Here is a 15,277-nt window from a genome sequence, read left to right on the forward strand (position 1 = left end):
TCGTCAAGGCGTGAAAGAAGCAACTGGCGGCAAGCACGTGCTGTGTGCCATCAGCTGTGTGATGATGCGCAGACTGGACTCAATCCAACGCGAGCGTACGCTGAGTCATACAGCGAGAGAGGGACGAGAGAGCAAGTATGCTCAGTGTGTGCGCCGCATATATCCGCTTCAGCGGATACGAGGAGGGGGTAAATACAAGGGATAGACAGAAAAAACGGCAATAATAAGGGATAACCATTCACGTGTTGTGCAACACGGCCAGCCACCAAGGGAAGGCAGTTCTAGTGCCACTGTGCAGAACAGCCGTTGAAACTCCAGTCTCGAGCTGTTTCTCCGTAGACTTCTATGTTAAACTCAACCACCTTCGCCTTGCACATTTCAGAACTAATCCGCACAATCGATAGCTCAAAAGAACAAAAAAAAATTTACAAGATTTTTGATACCAAACAATTCGCCACTTATTAAAACTGAGGCAAGATTGAGCCATTTGAGTTTCTCGTAGACTAAGCATAGGAGTTGGATGATTTGTTTTCACGGAGCTCCTACGCTTTGTCTATGGGAAACTTAATTGGCTCTAACTTGTCTTGTTTCTCATAGATCACGGCTTGCGTGGTATCGAAAATCTTGTTAATTATTTCTTGTTGTTTTAAGATATAGATTGCACGGTTTCATTCTGAAATGTCAAAGACGCGTCACGCAGGTGTTTGAGTATAACATAGGAGTCTACGGAGAAGGCAGCTCGGGTCTCAAAGCATGAATTTTGTGTAGTGTCGCTGGACTGCCTTCCCTTGGCGGCCTGCCATGCTGCACACCACGTGAATGGTTATCCCTTATTATTGCCGTTTTTCTGTCTATCCCGTGTATTTACCCCCTCCTCGTATGAGTGCAGTGCAGCAGCACACGTACGTACAGCGAGAGAGGCGATATGGCAAGCATGAGTGCAAGTACGTCCATGGTGGGCCGTATGCACCAGGCGCAGTCATGTGCCTCTGACAACAGTATCCCACGCTATCTTGGCGGTTACGTGATGAGGCTCGGTGTTACCTTGCACTTCGTACTTGGCAGTTGCTGTCTGCCATTCTGAAATTCCATTTTGCTGCTATCTCCAAGGCCCAAGCATTCGCATCTGTAGATCATTAGATGTATCTTTTCTTTCGACGCAAATCATTGCTCGCCGAGCGCTTTACAACGATAATCACCGTTGTTTGTGCCGCCATTGTCGTACCCAAGGAAACCGTGGATTAAGGATAAGAACCATTTCTTGCCAAGCGAAGTAACGGAGACCCAAACCGTATTCGACGGGCATGATGACATTCCCCTGCATTAAATTCGTTCACGACGATGGAGTACAAGCCCGGTGATTCTTGCGTAAAGGTACAGCACGAAATACGGATTCATGGATTAAAGTATAGTTCCATACCACGGTCCGCCAAGCTTTACGCATTACATGCAATTGCCATGGCTGATGCACCCTAAAATACTTATCGTGTAATTTATGCACAAACTTGTCGTAACATCGAAGACCTTGTCAATCAAATTTATTTTCAGATCAATTCATTGTAGAATTGAAATAATATTTTCATTGCGATAATGCTGCTGATGCTACAAAACAAAGTACCCAGCGAAATGTCTTCCAGATTGCTCCTGTTAACATTAGGGGCGAAACGGAAATGTCAGGAGTCAGGACCGACAGCAGGTGGGCAACATTTTTGAAATGCAGAAAGGCGGCATCTTTAAAAGATTGTCAACCTCTTCTCGTCCTAACCACGCCTACCTCCGGCGGGGGGGGGGGGATCGGCCGCTCGAACGAGGGTACAGTTGCATTTGTGCGGGTGCTACTGTTTGGGGCAGAAGACGGCGCAGGCGGCATCCTGGAAGACGGGCTGGAGGTCCTTCTGCGTTAGAGCGGAGCATTCCAGATTGTGCAGCGTCTTTGCGCGTGCCTACCAGGATACATACGGATACAAGTCGGTCAGGAGATTGAACACGTAAAGGTACCGCTAATGACCAAGCGCGATGTTAGCGCTTGGCACGATGGCCGCTACACTACGAGCGGCGTAACCCGTACATTTGTTTATTTCGCTGTATTTAATCGTGCTTATCATCCGGACCGGCTTGTGTGTAATACTCCTGCTACATGTAAAAGGAGACATTTTTTTTACAAAAATTACAAACAAAGAATGCTTCAGTCAAACCATGCACAGAGTAAAAATAAACCAGAGTGGCTGCGATCTGTCTGCTGTTTCAGATACGCCGGAGGCCCTTAGTGAATTAGCCAGAGCTTTCATTACGTGGTAGCAGGTCCGGTAAGTTTTCGCTCGTCGAGTGAATACGTTCTGGTGTATTTTGCAGGATAAATTTACCCACTTTCATGTGGATTTAAAAATGTTTTGGAGCCCGAAAGTTAAGTTATGTGTATAGTAAGTATTAACATTTGGATAGATAACCGCTGCCTAAAAAAACTCTCGCCCGTTTCTGGACTGTGGCGGCGACTATACCGCTCCCAAATCTTCTCCGCTAGCGTTTTGTTCCGCCTCTTCAGGGTCCGAAAATTTTCATGCAGCGGGAATCCAAATGGTATCTCGATGGAAACCAGTTGTGCTAAATCAGGTTCCCACTTTTCGGGTGCTCGGCTGTTGACTCCATGTGCACAGAGACGCGGTCGATATAAAAAACTGCCAGTGTGACTACTGACTGCGCACGTCACACCCCCGGCTAGCGATTTAACGCGTTCCCATGGCGCAAGAGAGATCCCATCCCGCCTCTTGTGATCTTTCACAGAAAGACCTTTTGGCTCCATACCTCCTGGGAAACCGGCCGTCATAGTCCGCGAGTGAGGCGCCCGTTGATACCGTCGTGTCAGGGCAGTTTTCCAGTCGATCGCTTATGCCGAAGCCCGTGGCGTCCCTGGTCATCGACTGTCCCGTCTCATGCGCACGCCGGGTAGCGATTAATTCATGCAGATTTACATTATATTGATGCCTATTGATATAACAGACAAAAATTGCAACTTTTGATAAGTTGTGGCATGCTACGGCTTCCGCATACTATTACAAAAGCAGGAGTTAAATCAAGTCATTGCTCTTTTATAGCGACTATCGTATTGTACATATAGTACGAGGGCATGTTTGGAAAGCGCTTCATTTCCGGTCCTAGATGCAGCGAAACCGCGCGGTCTGGCAGCTTGATTCGGATTTTCGGTCCCGGTCCCGTGATTTATTGACGGCCAGCAGCACTTCCGTTGGCTAAACCTAGTAGACTCATGATAAATATGCGATTAGTGGGTAGCTGCGTAGTGAGGACCCAAGTAAAGCAACTACGCTAATCCGCTTTAATATTTTATGGAAAATGGCCCCGTACATAGCGTCGAAAATGAGATACATACACAAAAGCTTTCGTTTCCGCGCTCTCCGAATCACTTTTTTGTAAGTAATACAGACACTGTATGTTATTCTAATGCTAAATGATTTGTACACATTTTTCTGAAACGGTTTTCGCGCGCAACATCCGGTTGCCGAGATATGGCGTGTTAAAATACGTAAAAAGTTTAAATGCATTATTGTGTACCAAAAGTGTGGTCGTTACTATCCGATCTTCTTGAGACTTTGCTATAAAAGACACAATGCCATAAAGTCGAAAGTGAACTAATTTCAGGTTCATAGCACTTTCTAATAATTTTAAAATGGATTTTGAAATTTTTGAAATTCATCTTAAAAGCGAAAAAAAAACGCCATGGATCTGATCGCTTCACTTTCGGCTTAACGGCCGTATGTTTTTTAGCAAAGCTTCAAGAAGATCGGGTAATAACCAGACTTTTGGTACAAACAATGCAAGTAAACTTTTCGCAAGTTTTGCTTCCCCAAATTTCGGCAAACGGATGTTGCGCGCGAAAACCGTTTTCAGAACAAGGTACACAAATCATTTAGCTTTGGAATGACATAAAGTATTACCAAAAAAGTGATGCGGAGTGCGCGAAAGCGAGAGTTTTAGAGTATGTATCCCCTTTTTGACACCATTTACCGGCCATTTCCCTTAAAAGTGGAACGATAGAATGCCATTAAAATTAGTGGTGGCGTTAGGATAAACAAAAGATTTTTTTTGCCACATGATAATTCATTCGGTTGCTAAACATGTGAATCAAGTTTTTTTTTGTACCAACCGGCGCATATAGCAACCGGAAAGCGCTACCGCGTTTTGCTGCAGTCCGTTAGTCACACATGATAGATATATTAGTGTGACCTTTTCGAGTTGTTCGTAAATTACCAGCAGCACTGGATGCAACGTTGATTAGAAAGTCTATCGTCACGGTGAATGTAAAGAAGAAAGCATAAGAATTTCGTACGAGTATATTCTTGGTGCTAGCAACCATAAGAACGCATCGTGCAACCATCCGCTTCAAACTATGTCGTGTGTCTGTTGTACTTCGGGAACTAACTTCGCCCAAATGAAAAGCTCAACTCATTTTATGAAAAAACTTGAAAAAGCTCAACTTGACTTTATTATCTGTGCAAGTGTGCAGCTCATATCCTGTTCTGTCATGCGCAGCGCAATGGTAATTTACGCTGCATTCGTTATATTAATACCAGTAGCTGGGAGTAAAATTGGCATTTCTCAGTAAAACTACCCGGATCCTCATTCGTGACCTTGATGGCTGCAGCCTGCAGGAGCGCCGTAACTCGGCGTTTTCTTCTTAATAGTATTCCTTACCGTACGGTAAGCATTTTCGGGCGATATTTCGATTTCCCAAACGCGTACGAACGGGTTCTCCGGTTGCCTTTAATTTGGCAACTTCCGGAAAAAAATTTTTGCAGTTCACCTTGTTTAGTTGATTGATTGTGCGGGAGCGAAAGAGGTGCAGGAACGGTAAGCAGAGATACTGTAAATATCCATGGAATTTTTAATACAGTTAGTATGGGCAGGGTTCTTCTAATTGCACTGCTGCGGCGCTATTAGCGGAGGAGGCCATCCTGTTTAGTGCTTAGAATTTTGTATCTGCCGTATTAAATTTTCTTTACAGATGTACTAAGGCAAGTCACGTATACTGTACAGATGTACTAAGGTAAGTTGTCCGGCCAGACACGAAGTACATAAATAAAACCATGTATAACGTAATTCAGTTACTTGTGCCAATGTACCTTTTTGGATGACTAGTTAAGTCACCAAATCGCAAAAAAACGGCGCCCAATATATGGACCAGAAATAAAGCGCGGCACACCGGCGATTTGCTGATCAATAACGCGCTGACTGACGAAACGTTCACCCGACGGTTCGTCGAAGCACCAAATCGCTGCTCGGCAGGTTTCTCTGCAACGATTAACTGGGTGCAACCACCGGTAAGAAAAGCGCAATAAGAATTAACGGTCAGCACTTTGTCCGACAGCGTGGACGCTGCTTCAATAACGTGTTTCAACAAATTTTTAAAAAACGAAAAGGGGAAAATTTCTTTTTACAAAATCTTCAATCAAATTTCAGCTTAGGTGTGTATTATTCCGTATTTGCATACGTATGTGCAGAAGCATAACTAACAGCGCAGAGAACCTGCTTACATCGCTACCCGACAGGTCCATAGAACCATAACTGCAAAAAATCTTTACGAATTAAAATTGCAACTTTCTGTTGCACTCGTACAGCCCGCCGACACTGGCGAATTTAACTCGCTTGAGCGGGAGGGGCACTGAAACACCGGGAACCCAAAAGGCGGTGAAAAATTCTGCTGTAGATGTTGCTAGAAATTTTTTAAAAATAATTAACCTGGTGTAATCATGTACAGTAAAGATAAAGAACTCGCGCAGCGCGAAACTAACAGTCGGTTTACTGGAAAAGTTGCTAGAAATTGTACGTAATTTGGTTTCGTAGATTTAGTCTTGTCTCTTTATTGGCCTGGATCCAAACCGTCGCACTGCACACTCAAAATCCAGAATGGCGAGCAGGGGCTCGATAACCAGCGTTAACTCTGATGGATCCATAATTCGCCGCCCAGCCGTGGAAGGTACTGCTTTTGCGGCAATTACCGAAAGTGGATTGTCAATCTATTCAATCTGCTCTGATTACAGTTAAATAAAAAACAAGATAATTGCAGAAAGCGTCGCACCGATTAGGATTATAATGGATGATGGCTTTCGTTTAGGACAATCCGAGAGCGAAGAAGATAAAATCATCCAAGCGATGGATAAGGTAAGGCTCTCGCATTGCGTTTCTTTATCGCCGGCAGCTTGCAATCAGATTATTTTGCCAACAGGAATACACGCGCTTAAAGGCTATATGGACGCAGGACAAGCAAGACGCCCGGCGTAAGCAATTCCTTCTGTTCGTGGTACGAGCCGCGCGCCGAAAACCGCTCGACCCTTACACAGTCCAACGGTCACGATGCCCACTGGTCATGAAATCTAGCTGGTTTCTCGACGTTTTAAAGTTTTGTTTTCCGTTTCCTAGTTGTCTTATAAGGTTTCTCAGTTTTTTGGTACTTTTCTGTGCTCTCGTTAAGAGTCGAAGCAGTGTTAATCGAGTTGCGGGTCGCCCGGGATTCTCTTACGGTCTTCGAACTCTCACATTTTCCACCAAACGAACGTTGCCTCCTGTCCTCGCAGTCAACGAGTCAGAGGGCTATCTTAACTGTACAGGCGAAAGGAGGAAGATATTTTACCAGTTTGAAGAATGCGAAAACTACGAAAGATAGATATCATCTTCCAATTTTACCGCGAGTTTCAGAGTTTTTTACCGCACCACCGTCGCAGTGCGTATGCCCTTCACTCCGCTAAAATCATGGTTGCTGTCCATACTTAGTTTATGTCTGTCTCCGGGAAGATATCCCAAAGTTACGTCCAAGGGACGAAAGGCACGATGACCCTACACAGGAGACCCCACTTCTGCGCACACAGCCGAGCAACATGCCAGTTGCTCGAATCCTTCGAAACCAGATGCATTCTAAGCACTAACTGATCTACCGGTAGCGACCCTCCAAAAAAGACAGCCACGGAACGCGGAGTGAATGGGAGTTTTTATGGGATTTTATGCAGAATGTGTGCGACATCCTTTTACGTTTTGTTACATAGTACGCAACGCTTGCCTCGTTGCAAAATTTTGCTGCATCGTCAAGTGCCTGGCGATTTGCGAAATTAAGTTGAGTTGATAGCAGAGAGAAAGCGCTTTCAGATGCAACATGAATGAAAGTGAGATCTGTGTGGGCAAGATTGTACCAAATTAAACAAAAACAGTTAACACAGGTGGATACACCCTCTGTAATACTTTTATTATTATATTCAGCAACCTGTCGGTCAACAACAAGCTGTCCGTTAGACATTTTATCGGTCAGACACAAGTCGTTATCCGTTAGCAAGTTGTCTGTTTTTCCGCATGCACGATTAGTTAATCGGCGGGTACTTATAGTGACCATCCGCACGCTGCAACAACAGTTGGCGGACCGCGATCACGACATTGCACAACTGCGGACCATGTTGACCAATCTGCAAAATATGATCGGCACCAGGAACCGACTAATTGACGACCAGCAGCGGCGCTTGCAGGAGATGGAGGCACGTTTAACGGAGCAGATGCGTCACGTTCTGCAGCTGGCAACGCGCAACGCCCAGCTCGTGCGGTTCTACGGGAAGATCCGCGGGATGCTGGCTGACATCCCAGATACGGTGCAGCCACCACAGGTGACAAACTATAGACATCGTTTTATTAAATTCCTTGACGTAATCTGTTGGACCTTTGAGTGTTGCACCTTTTTAGGATGCGCAGTTGCATGTCGAGTTTCCTGCTAATGACCCGCCCGTGGACGCTGCGATTCCTACTGTCGCCATGATTCCGGAAGTCGTCGCGCCTAAAGGGTAAGGAACTAGATTATGCTGTTCGAATTTATTTAGCATTTTGTTCAATTAAAGATGGAACGTGTGCATACTGTAACCCTGCCTTTTCATTTCTACGTAAGCTGTGTATTATTGCGCACATGTAACCGTCCAAAGCGACCGATCGCCCGTTTTTGTTTTGACGTTTTCGATCGTGAAAAACAGAAATGAAACAATCGCCGTAAATTTTGCCCACCCATTTTTTTCGAATTTTCGATCGTGAACAAGAGCGATGAGTGTATTTCGTATCCGGTCGATTCTGCCTACGTCTAATTTTGTATCCGGAGTGTAATTTGGTATTCGGTCGCTTCAACAGGAATGTAAATTTGTAAATTCGTCCTAGTAATTATTTTAAGCTGAAATGCACACTTCGGCAGAAATGACCGGATACGAAATTACACTAGGATAGTTGCACATGACGTTAGCTCTGACCAGCGAAACTCCGATGTGACCAATGTACGACACGTAAAATCCTGAGAAACCTAAGAAACCTAAGACATCTAAGAAACCTAAGAAAACTTGCCACGAAAAGGTGGAAGCCGAAATCACCGGTATGTGGCCAATCATAAGTGTTAAATATTACCATATCCTAACCCTTTTTATTCTGAGCCACGTTATCATTTTGTTGATTTGCCTACGTAATAAACCTTTCGTAAACAATCTTGCTAAAACTATTGCAAATATAATTTTATTTCTCAATATGTATAAGGCGAGCATCCCTCAACAAAACTGATCAAATGAAGAATTTGTCCCAATTAACATGGGAAGGGACAGTGCACAAAACACTCATCGCATTGCCCCGCATAATCTCTAAACTTAAACGTTGAAACAAAAAACAAGTAGAACGGCTCTCGCCCGTCCTTAAAAACAACTTTTTACCAATCTCTTTTAACGTAATAATGCCGGTCTCACACCAAGTGCCAAAAGTCTCGCATGCAAAGGGGACAAAATTACAGCGATCCATAAGCGACTTGTATTTTCCAATCTTCTCCCGGCAGGCCAGTTCAGCGGCAGCGCCAGCACACTTTGAAGTCGCGTCGATGTATGAATCCGCCATCGTGTCTCTGCAAGTGACGTCCCAAACTAACGGCTGTCCGCGGTACCACTTCCAACGCGTGGCTCCATCCGGGCGCTTTCCGTTTTCACGCAAAAAGCCAATGGGCTCCGGATAAGCTTCAATGCCGGCATTACATAGCGCTCGCAGTATGATATCGTTGATACCATTATGGCGTTCCCTTCTCCCGATGCACTTCTTGCAAGCTAGCCCATGGTATCCGTTTTCCGCAACCTCTTTGCCACATCTCGCACATGAGTGCTGCTCTACGATCTTGGCGCCAAGCCATAGGCCAACAGAAATGCGGAAAGTCTGATCATCCAGGAGGTTGCCGAATACTTTCGCGGGAAGGGCGTTAAGCCAGGCCCCGGCGTACTTCGTGCTGACTGCTCTCAGGCGAGCTTCTTTTATCTACACCAATAATATTCCACAACGTGTCCACGTCCTTTTGGATTACCGCGTTATCCCAAACGCATTGGTGAACACGTGCCAGATCTAACGGCAGTTCTTCACACGCAGATTCCAGCTTCCAGTTTTCGCACGCATCGCTGACCAACTGTTCGCTGTTGCTGTTGAAGATCTGTGATGATAACTGACGAGTTGCAAACATGGAAGCCAAAAAGGCCGAAGGAGCCAATGCTTTTGCTCGTCGTACACCCAAACCTCCTTTGGCAACAGGAAGCGTTGCCTGCGTGTATACAAGGCCATCCAGATTGGTGTTGGTGATTTCTTCAAGGGCAACTTTGACGTGCAAGTCGAACTCATCAAGCAGTTCCGGCACTTTCCAACACGGGCTGCATCGCAACGTGTACATAAGCTTCGGGATGGAAAGGCAATTCCGCAGGAGGTAAAATCCATGATGGGCGTTAAGTAATTGCAAGCGGTCTGTAAAAATTTTTAACGAAGCAATTTTCTGTTGCAGTAAGAGGGTTATGGCCTCATCAGTTAATGGTGCCCCAAGAAACGTTACCGTTTCAGGCTGCAAAACAATCGCACCAGGGGCAATTGAATGCAGCCTGTTCTTGGCCACCTCGCGTTCTTCAGTAGTACCACCGATCAGCAGCATTTCACACTTCGCGGGGTTCAATTCCAGTCCAGCGGCGCTGCTGGCGGCGATGATCGATGTCAGATCATTAGCCACTTATTGCAAATAATTTCAGGGATCCCGTGGCGGTGGACGATGACGCACCGGAGGTCCCGGTGGAGACGATCGGCGAGCATGTCGAAATCGACACGGAACCGACGGCCGTCCTGCAGCCGCTGCCCGCTGCTAACGACACAGCGTCCAGTTCCGCCGTCGGCGAGTGCGTTGGAGACGACACGCGCTCAACGGATCAGTCCGCCCAACTCCCCGCCGCTGCGCACGCCCCCAACGCTGAACTCTCCAAGAAATTCGGTCTGGCCCGTCGCTCCCGCGCCTCCACGGACTTGCCGGCCACAGTGGCGAACCGGGTCGGTTGGGAACGCAGCCGGACGGATCAGGGAACTGTTGCTGCCGATCCCGGGAAGCGCAGACGGAGATTGTATCCGTGCGGAACGGTGGGATGTCCGCGGGTCTTTCGTAATGAGCCCTGCAAGCGGCGGCATGAGGCCATGGATCACACCGAGAAGCCGCAACTGCACTCTGCCAAATAGATGCGGCCAGATCTTCACGCTTTGAATTCTGACTGTTGTCATAACTTTTTCTTATGTTGTATCGCCATTAGTGTGCTATGCGGTAGACACCTAACTTTGTTTTAACAGAGAAATTATTTGCGGTGCGCTGAGGCGATATGATGGACAGTCGTAACTAAGGAAAAATTGAGGGAACCAACAAAGTACGAAGGCTTAGAACCATAAGAAAAACCTTAGAAATCAAAGAATAACCTATGCATAACCTAAGAAACCTACAAAACTTGAGAACAATCTAAGGAACCTAAGAAACCTGAGAATAACCTAAGACACCTAAGAAACGTTAGAAGCCTTCTTCTTAATATACTACTGAGTGTATGACGGTAGCGCCTAACAGATCGGCAAAAAGCGTCCAGTGAAGAAGCTTTAAAAGGCTTCCACCTGTTTCAAACCATTTCCAATAAGACAATGTCACCATATTTCAGTTCCTCGATATGAACACGTGTACTGGTATACAGATATTTATATTATTTAGTACAGAATGCTGATTGCTTGCAACCAAGAACTGCATCCGCGGATGTGAACCCATTCTTGTCTGCTGAGTGTAAGGCGACTCGATACGAAACAACCCAAATCCGTAGACTCTATCCGACAATATCATAGTGACGGGCGCAGGAAACTTGTCAGTTTGGTGAACAGGTACGCCGTGCGCAATAAAAGTGATGCAGTAAATTTGCACACATCAGAGAATCAAACATAGATAGGAGCATTTTTGGCAAAAACTCAAAAAACCTGTTTATACGTGACACTGCTATGAAAACTTCATTGGGAATCCGAAAAAAAGCCGGTAATATGGCGAACCAGATAAAAACGACCAAGGTGAAGTGAATCCAAATTCGAATGATGGATCTACAGGAAAACCATCAACATCCGAAAGATAGCCGCGAAAAAGTGCTCCTTTCCCAACACGTGGAGCGAGGTTGTCAGTCCCAAAAGGGGCGTTCCCGTCCATACCACAAGTATATATTTGCAGTTGCACAAGCAGGTGCCGAGTGATGCGCGACAGTTTCTCCCACTGCAAATCCTCCAAACCTTCCACGCACCACTGCTTCCCGCGGTAATGCGACGTCGGGCGTGGGTCACCCGAATGCGCCAGACACAGAAATTGCAAAGAGAAAGAGTTGGAAAAGTCGCGCGGTGTCGGCGCCGATCTGGCACTCCCTGGCCAGATGGACACCCTCCGCAAAGACGAACCACTGCCAGCCAGCGTAACGCGGCAGTGCGTTATGTGGAGGGTATCGCACGACAGACGGCGGCACACGCCAATGAAATCCTCCAGCCGGCCGTACCGTGCTCCGCGTCCAGCGCTGACTGATCCGGCATGAGCGGATGCCGACCGCATTCGTCCATATCCGCGTAAGCGATGGTATGGTTAGTGCTGATCACGCCCACGAGATGGACGGTACGCAGGTGGATGCCTACTGGATCATCCGCCTGCGGACGCCTGCATCCTATTGTAACCCTACAAATGAGATCTGTGGTGAAGATATACATCTCATTGGTCCTAGTTCAACCGAAAACATCTGAATGTGCATTTGTACAAAATGACGAAAGTTCTACCGTGGATTTTCTAGACTTCTGAGATTGTCTGAATGTTCTAAAATCATTCTTGCCCTTGCCCTTGGGCAAGAGCTCTTCCGCAATGACTTTTCAGGTGATTAAAAATGCTTGTGTACATTGACAATCACGCCGGTATCGGTTAACATGTTCGCAATTGCATAATTGATTTTTGGGTAATTCGCTAACTCGTAACATCACCGACGGTCACCGATGAACCATCAAACCTCGTTTCATCGTGGTACGGGTGGATTAACCCACTCCACTAGTGACAGCTTAGAAAGTTGCCGTTGCACCATAACGAACCAACAGCGAACAGTAGGAGCGGCATGGCGAATCTGCATCCAACTGGAACGGAGGCAATCGCTACAGGCCACAACGGGGCGAGTCAGTGCGCAGGACAGTAAGGTGAGGCGAACGCGGTGCAGATGCAGGGTCGTCAGTCAGATCCCGGTCTGCTGAGCCGCTACATACGGAATCATGTCGCACACTTCCATTGGAGTGGCACGCTTAGCGCGAATCTCATCCTCCTCTTGCGAACAGGTGACAATCAGGCGCTGCGTGCCGGGCGCAAACAGTTGTCACATCGTCGTGAAGCAGAGAAGGCTGCCAGTGGTCCAGTCGCGGTCATCGTCTTATCGGATGACGATCGTGAAATGCAACGCAGGCGTTTCCATTATCCGGCTGCACCTAGTGCAGATAATGCGCAGCTTTGTCTGAGTAGCAGTGCCCAAGTGGGAAAACACTTCCGGCCACAATTCTGCAGCGCCATTTGCACTTCGTGAACGGTTGCCGGGGTTTTGCAGCCAGGGAAATCCATTACCATGCCGGGCAAACTGCGAGGTAATCCGCTCCGCAAGATCCCTACACAGTTCCGCCCTTACCTCTGTGCTGTGAGCGTAATTTGCAGGCTGGCAAATGTAGCTCAATGTGCCATCCACGAAGTCCACATGAACACTGGCGAAAGCGAAGCAGGAGGTAGCCTTCAACATTCGACCGCTGGATGAGCGCCGGAGAACTCTGAAAAACAACGGAGAACTCTGCGCCGATATAGTCCCCATTAAGCGACTGCGCCATGTTAGGGAGATTGTTGAAGAGTCTCTGATCCGCGAAAAGGACCGCATCGAACCGGGAAGGTTCGCCAAGTGCAGCCTGCAGCTGGATGCGCGGTTTCGCTCGCTCACGGCGGAAACGGCTGCTGCGCTGATCGCGGCGAGTACGGGTGATGATGACAGTTACCCACCGAAGTTATTTATACGGATGGTGGAGCTGGTAGACGGCCGATTGGGTGTGATGTACCTTCGCCAGCGATTTATGAGCTGCGATGCCAACGACCTTCGATTCCAGGTACAACAACACGCAGTTCTCAAATTAGTGTGATGCATTTAGTATTAGTACAGTGCAGCCACACCCACTTGTACGAGCCCATCCACCATTCACATACGCGGCTTGCAGCTAGTGCGTGTTTAAGGGATTTGGCCCGGTACATAGCACCAAATTCGTGTACATACACGGGAACTTTCGCTGTCGCGCACTCCCAAACACGTTTTTGCATTGCTTTATGGTATTTTGTAGCCAAAAGATTTGTATACATAGGCGTGGAATCCGTTTTTGCGCGCAGCATCCGGTTCGGGAGTTATGGCTGTTAGAAAATTCCAAAAAGTTTATATGCATTCAGGTGTACCAAGTCTCATTATGGACCGATCTCCTTCAAATTTTGAATAAAAATGCACATAACGACGAACAACGTTTTTACAGCAATCCTCCGTTCTTAACAGGTTTTTCAAATTTTAAAATGAATTTCAAAAATTTTAAAATTCATTTTAAAATTCGAAAAAAATCGTGGAAGTCTGGATCCGTTTAAGAACGATGTTCACGGTTATGTGCATTTACGTGCAAAATTTGAAAGGGATCGGTCTATAATGAGACTTTTGGTACACCTGAATGCATTTAAACTTTTTGGAATTTTGTTACCCTCATAACTCTGCAACCGGATGTTGCTCGCGAAAACGGATATCACGCCTATCGGCCTATGTATACAAATCATTCGGCTACACACTGTCAGAAAGCAACCCAAAAAAGTGATTGGAAGTGCGCGAAAGTGACTATTCCCGTGTGTGTGCACGAATTTGGTGCTATGTACCGGGCCAAATCCCTTAAACGTGAATTGGTTGAATGTTTATCCGGCTATACAGCACCGTGTCGCTCATAGCGTTCACATTTCCTAGAAGTGCAGGGTTAGAGTACAGTATTTCGATTTTTCTCACCTTTGCGCTCACTTTGCGTGTACGGTTTCATCAACTGGCCAGCTTAGCTCTCTTGTAGCTTTAAAGCACAGCTAAGCTTTCTCGTGTTTTCGAAGCAATGCTTTCGGAATCAATCGTACTTCAGGCTTTTTCATTAATAACAATGACTTCGAAAACTTTATTGTAATTAAAAATTAAACAGGATGCATGCATGCAGTTTCCCGAGAGACTGCACGGGTTTCCCGAGTTTTAGAAATTACGAGTCTTCCACGTCTTTTCAATCTCGTTTTTCCTTGTTCCACATGGATTACAAATTTTTGGAAACATATGATACATGGTACTTTATTGGTACATGATAAACCGTGCTTTTAGCGTATGCTAAGACAGAAATGATGCACAGTATTCAACGGCATGCTTAAGAACTAGACAGCAGTATTGTATTGTATGAGAGCGCACAGTCGCACGCCCAGTCAGATGTGTAAAGACATAGATCGGAATCCGGTACATCAGAATTGCTCAAGGGCAGTTACACATCAACGATACATTATCGCAACATTCCCTTCCTTAAAAAAATGCTGTCCTCAGCATTTGCGCGTTCGGAAATTATAGCGTTGAGTCGGAGCCTCGTCGATTTGATTTTCATGGTCGGCAATTTATTTTTCATGTTCAGGTTGATTGGTAAGTCCGTTATTCACTCTTTCGCCGGGGATTTCAGAATCAGGTTCTGCTTCCCTATTGTCCGCATATACGATATTTTCTTCGTCCCCCTTTTTCCTCTCTTTCTTTAAACGGTCGAAGTCGTTCGACGTGGACGATATCCTTTCCTTTCTTTCATGCCTGCTTTTAATTTCATAATAAACATTATTTACTTGACGAATTATCTTCCATGGTCCATGCAA

The 15,277-nt window shown here is 46.2% G+C and overlaps 1 protein-coding gene across 9 annotated transcripts; it reads left to right on the top strand.

Moving 5' to 3' along the window:
- The first annotated feature begins 1,076 nt into the window (after positions 1–1,076).
- Positions 1,077–10,713, top strand: LOC129598394 (uncharacterized). Of its 9 annotated transcripts, none has more exons than XM_055496281.1 (11): positions 1,077–1,374; positions 1,638–1,994; positions 2,249–2,306; positions 2,443–5,059; positions 5,152–5,333; positions 5,857–5,989; positions 6,080–6,174; positions 6,239–6,290; positions 7,387–7,658; positions 7,735–7,832; positions 10,065–10,713. In XM_055496281.1, the coding sequence occupies exons 6-11, from the start codon at positions 5,920–5,922 to the stop codon at positions 10,537–10,539; spliced, it is 1,062 nt and encodes a 353-aa protein (XP_055352256.1). In that variant the 5' UTR covers positions 1,077–1,374; positions 1,638–1,994; positions 2,249–2,306; positions 2,443–5,059; positions 5,152–5,333; positions 5,857–5,919; the 3' UTR covers positions 10,540–10,713. The 9 variants fall into 9 exon arrangements, with proteins under 9 accessions (XP_055352256.1, XP_055352259.1, XP_055352261.1 ...); XM_055496284.1 differs by having other exon boundaries at positions 2,543–5,059; XM_055496286.1 differs by having other exon boundaries at positions 1,638–1,696.
- The last annotated feature ends 4,564 nt before the right edge of the window (positions 10,714–15,277 follow it).

The sequence above is a fragment of the Paramacrobiotus metropolitanus genome, unplaced genomic scaffold (genome assembly GCF_019649055.1).
Source record: "Paramacrobiotus metropolitanus isolate TYO unplaced genomic scaffold, Prichtersi_v1.0 Parri_scaffold0000121, whole genome shotgun sequence".
In the NCBI taxonomy this organism is placed as follows: domain Eukaryota; kingdom Metazoa; phylum Tardigrada; class Eutardigrada; order Parachela; family Macrobiotidae; genus Paramacrobiotus; species Paramacrobiotus metropolitanus.

What these genes read in the sequence shown, in the direction of transcription:
- LOC129598394 (XM_055496280.1), top strand. Translation starts at nt 5,920, where the DNA reads ATGGCGAGCAGGGGCTCGATAACCAGCGTTAACTCTGATGGATCCATA. An exon ending in TCGCCGCCCAGCCGTGGAAG is followed by an intron (nt 5,990 to 6,079) that starts GTACTGCTTTTG and finishes AGATAATTGCAG; the next exon opens with AAAGCGTCGCACCGATTAGG. An exon ending in GAAGTCGTCGCGCCTAAAGG is followed by an intron (nt 7,833 to 10,064) that starts GTAAGGAACTAG and finishes AAATAATTTCAG; the next exon opens with GGATCCCGTGGCGGTGGACG.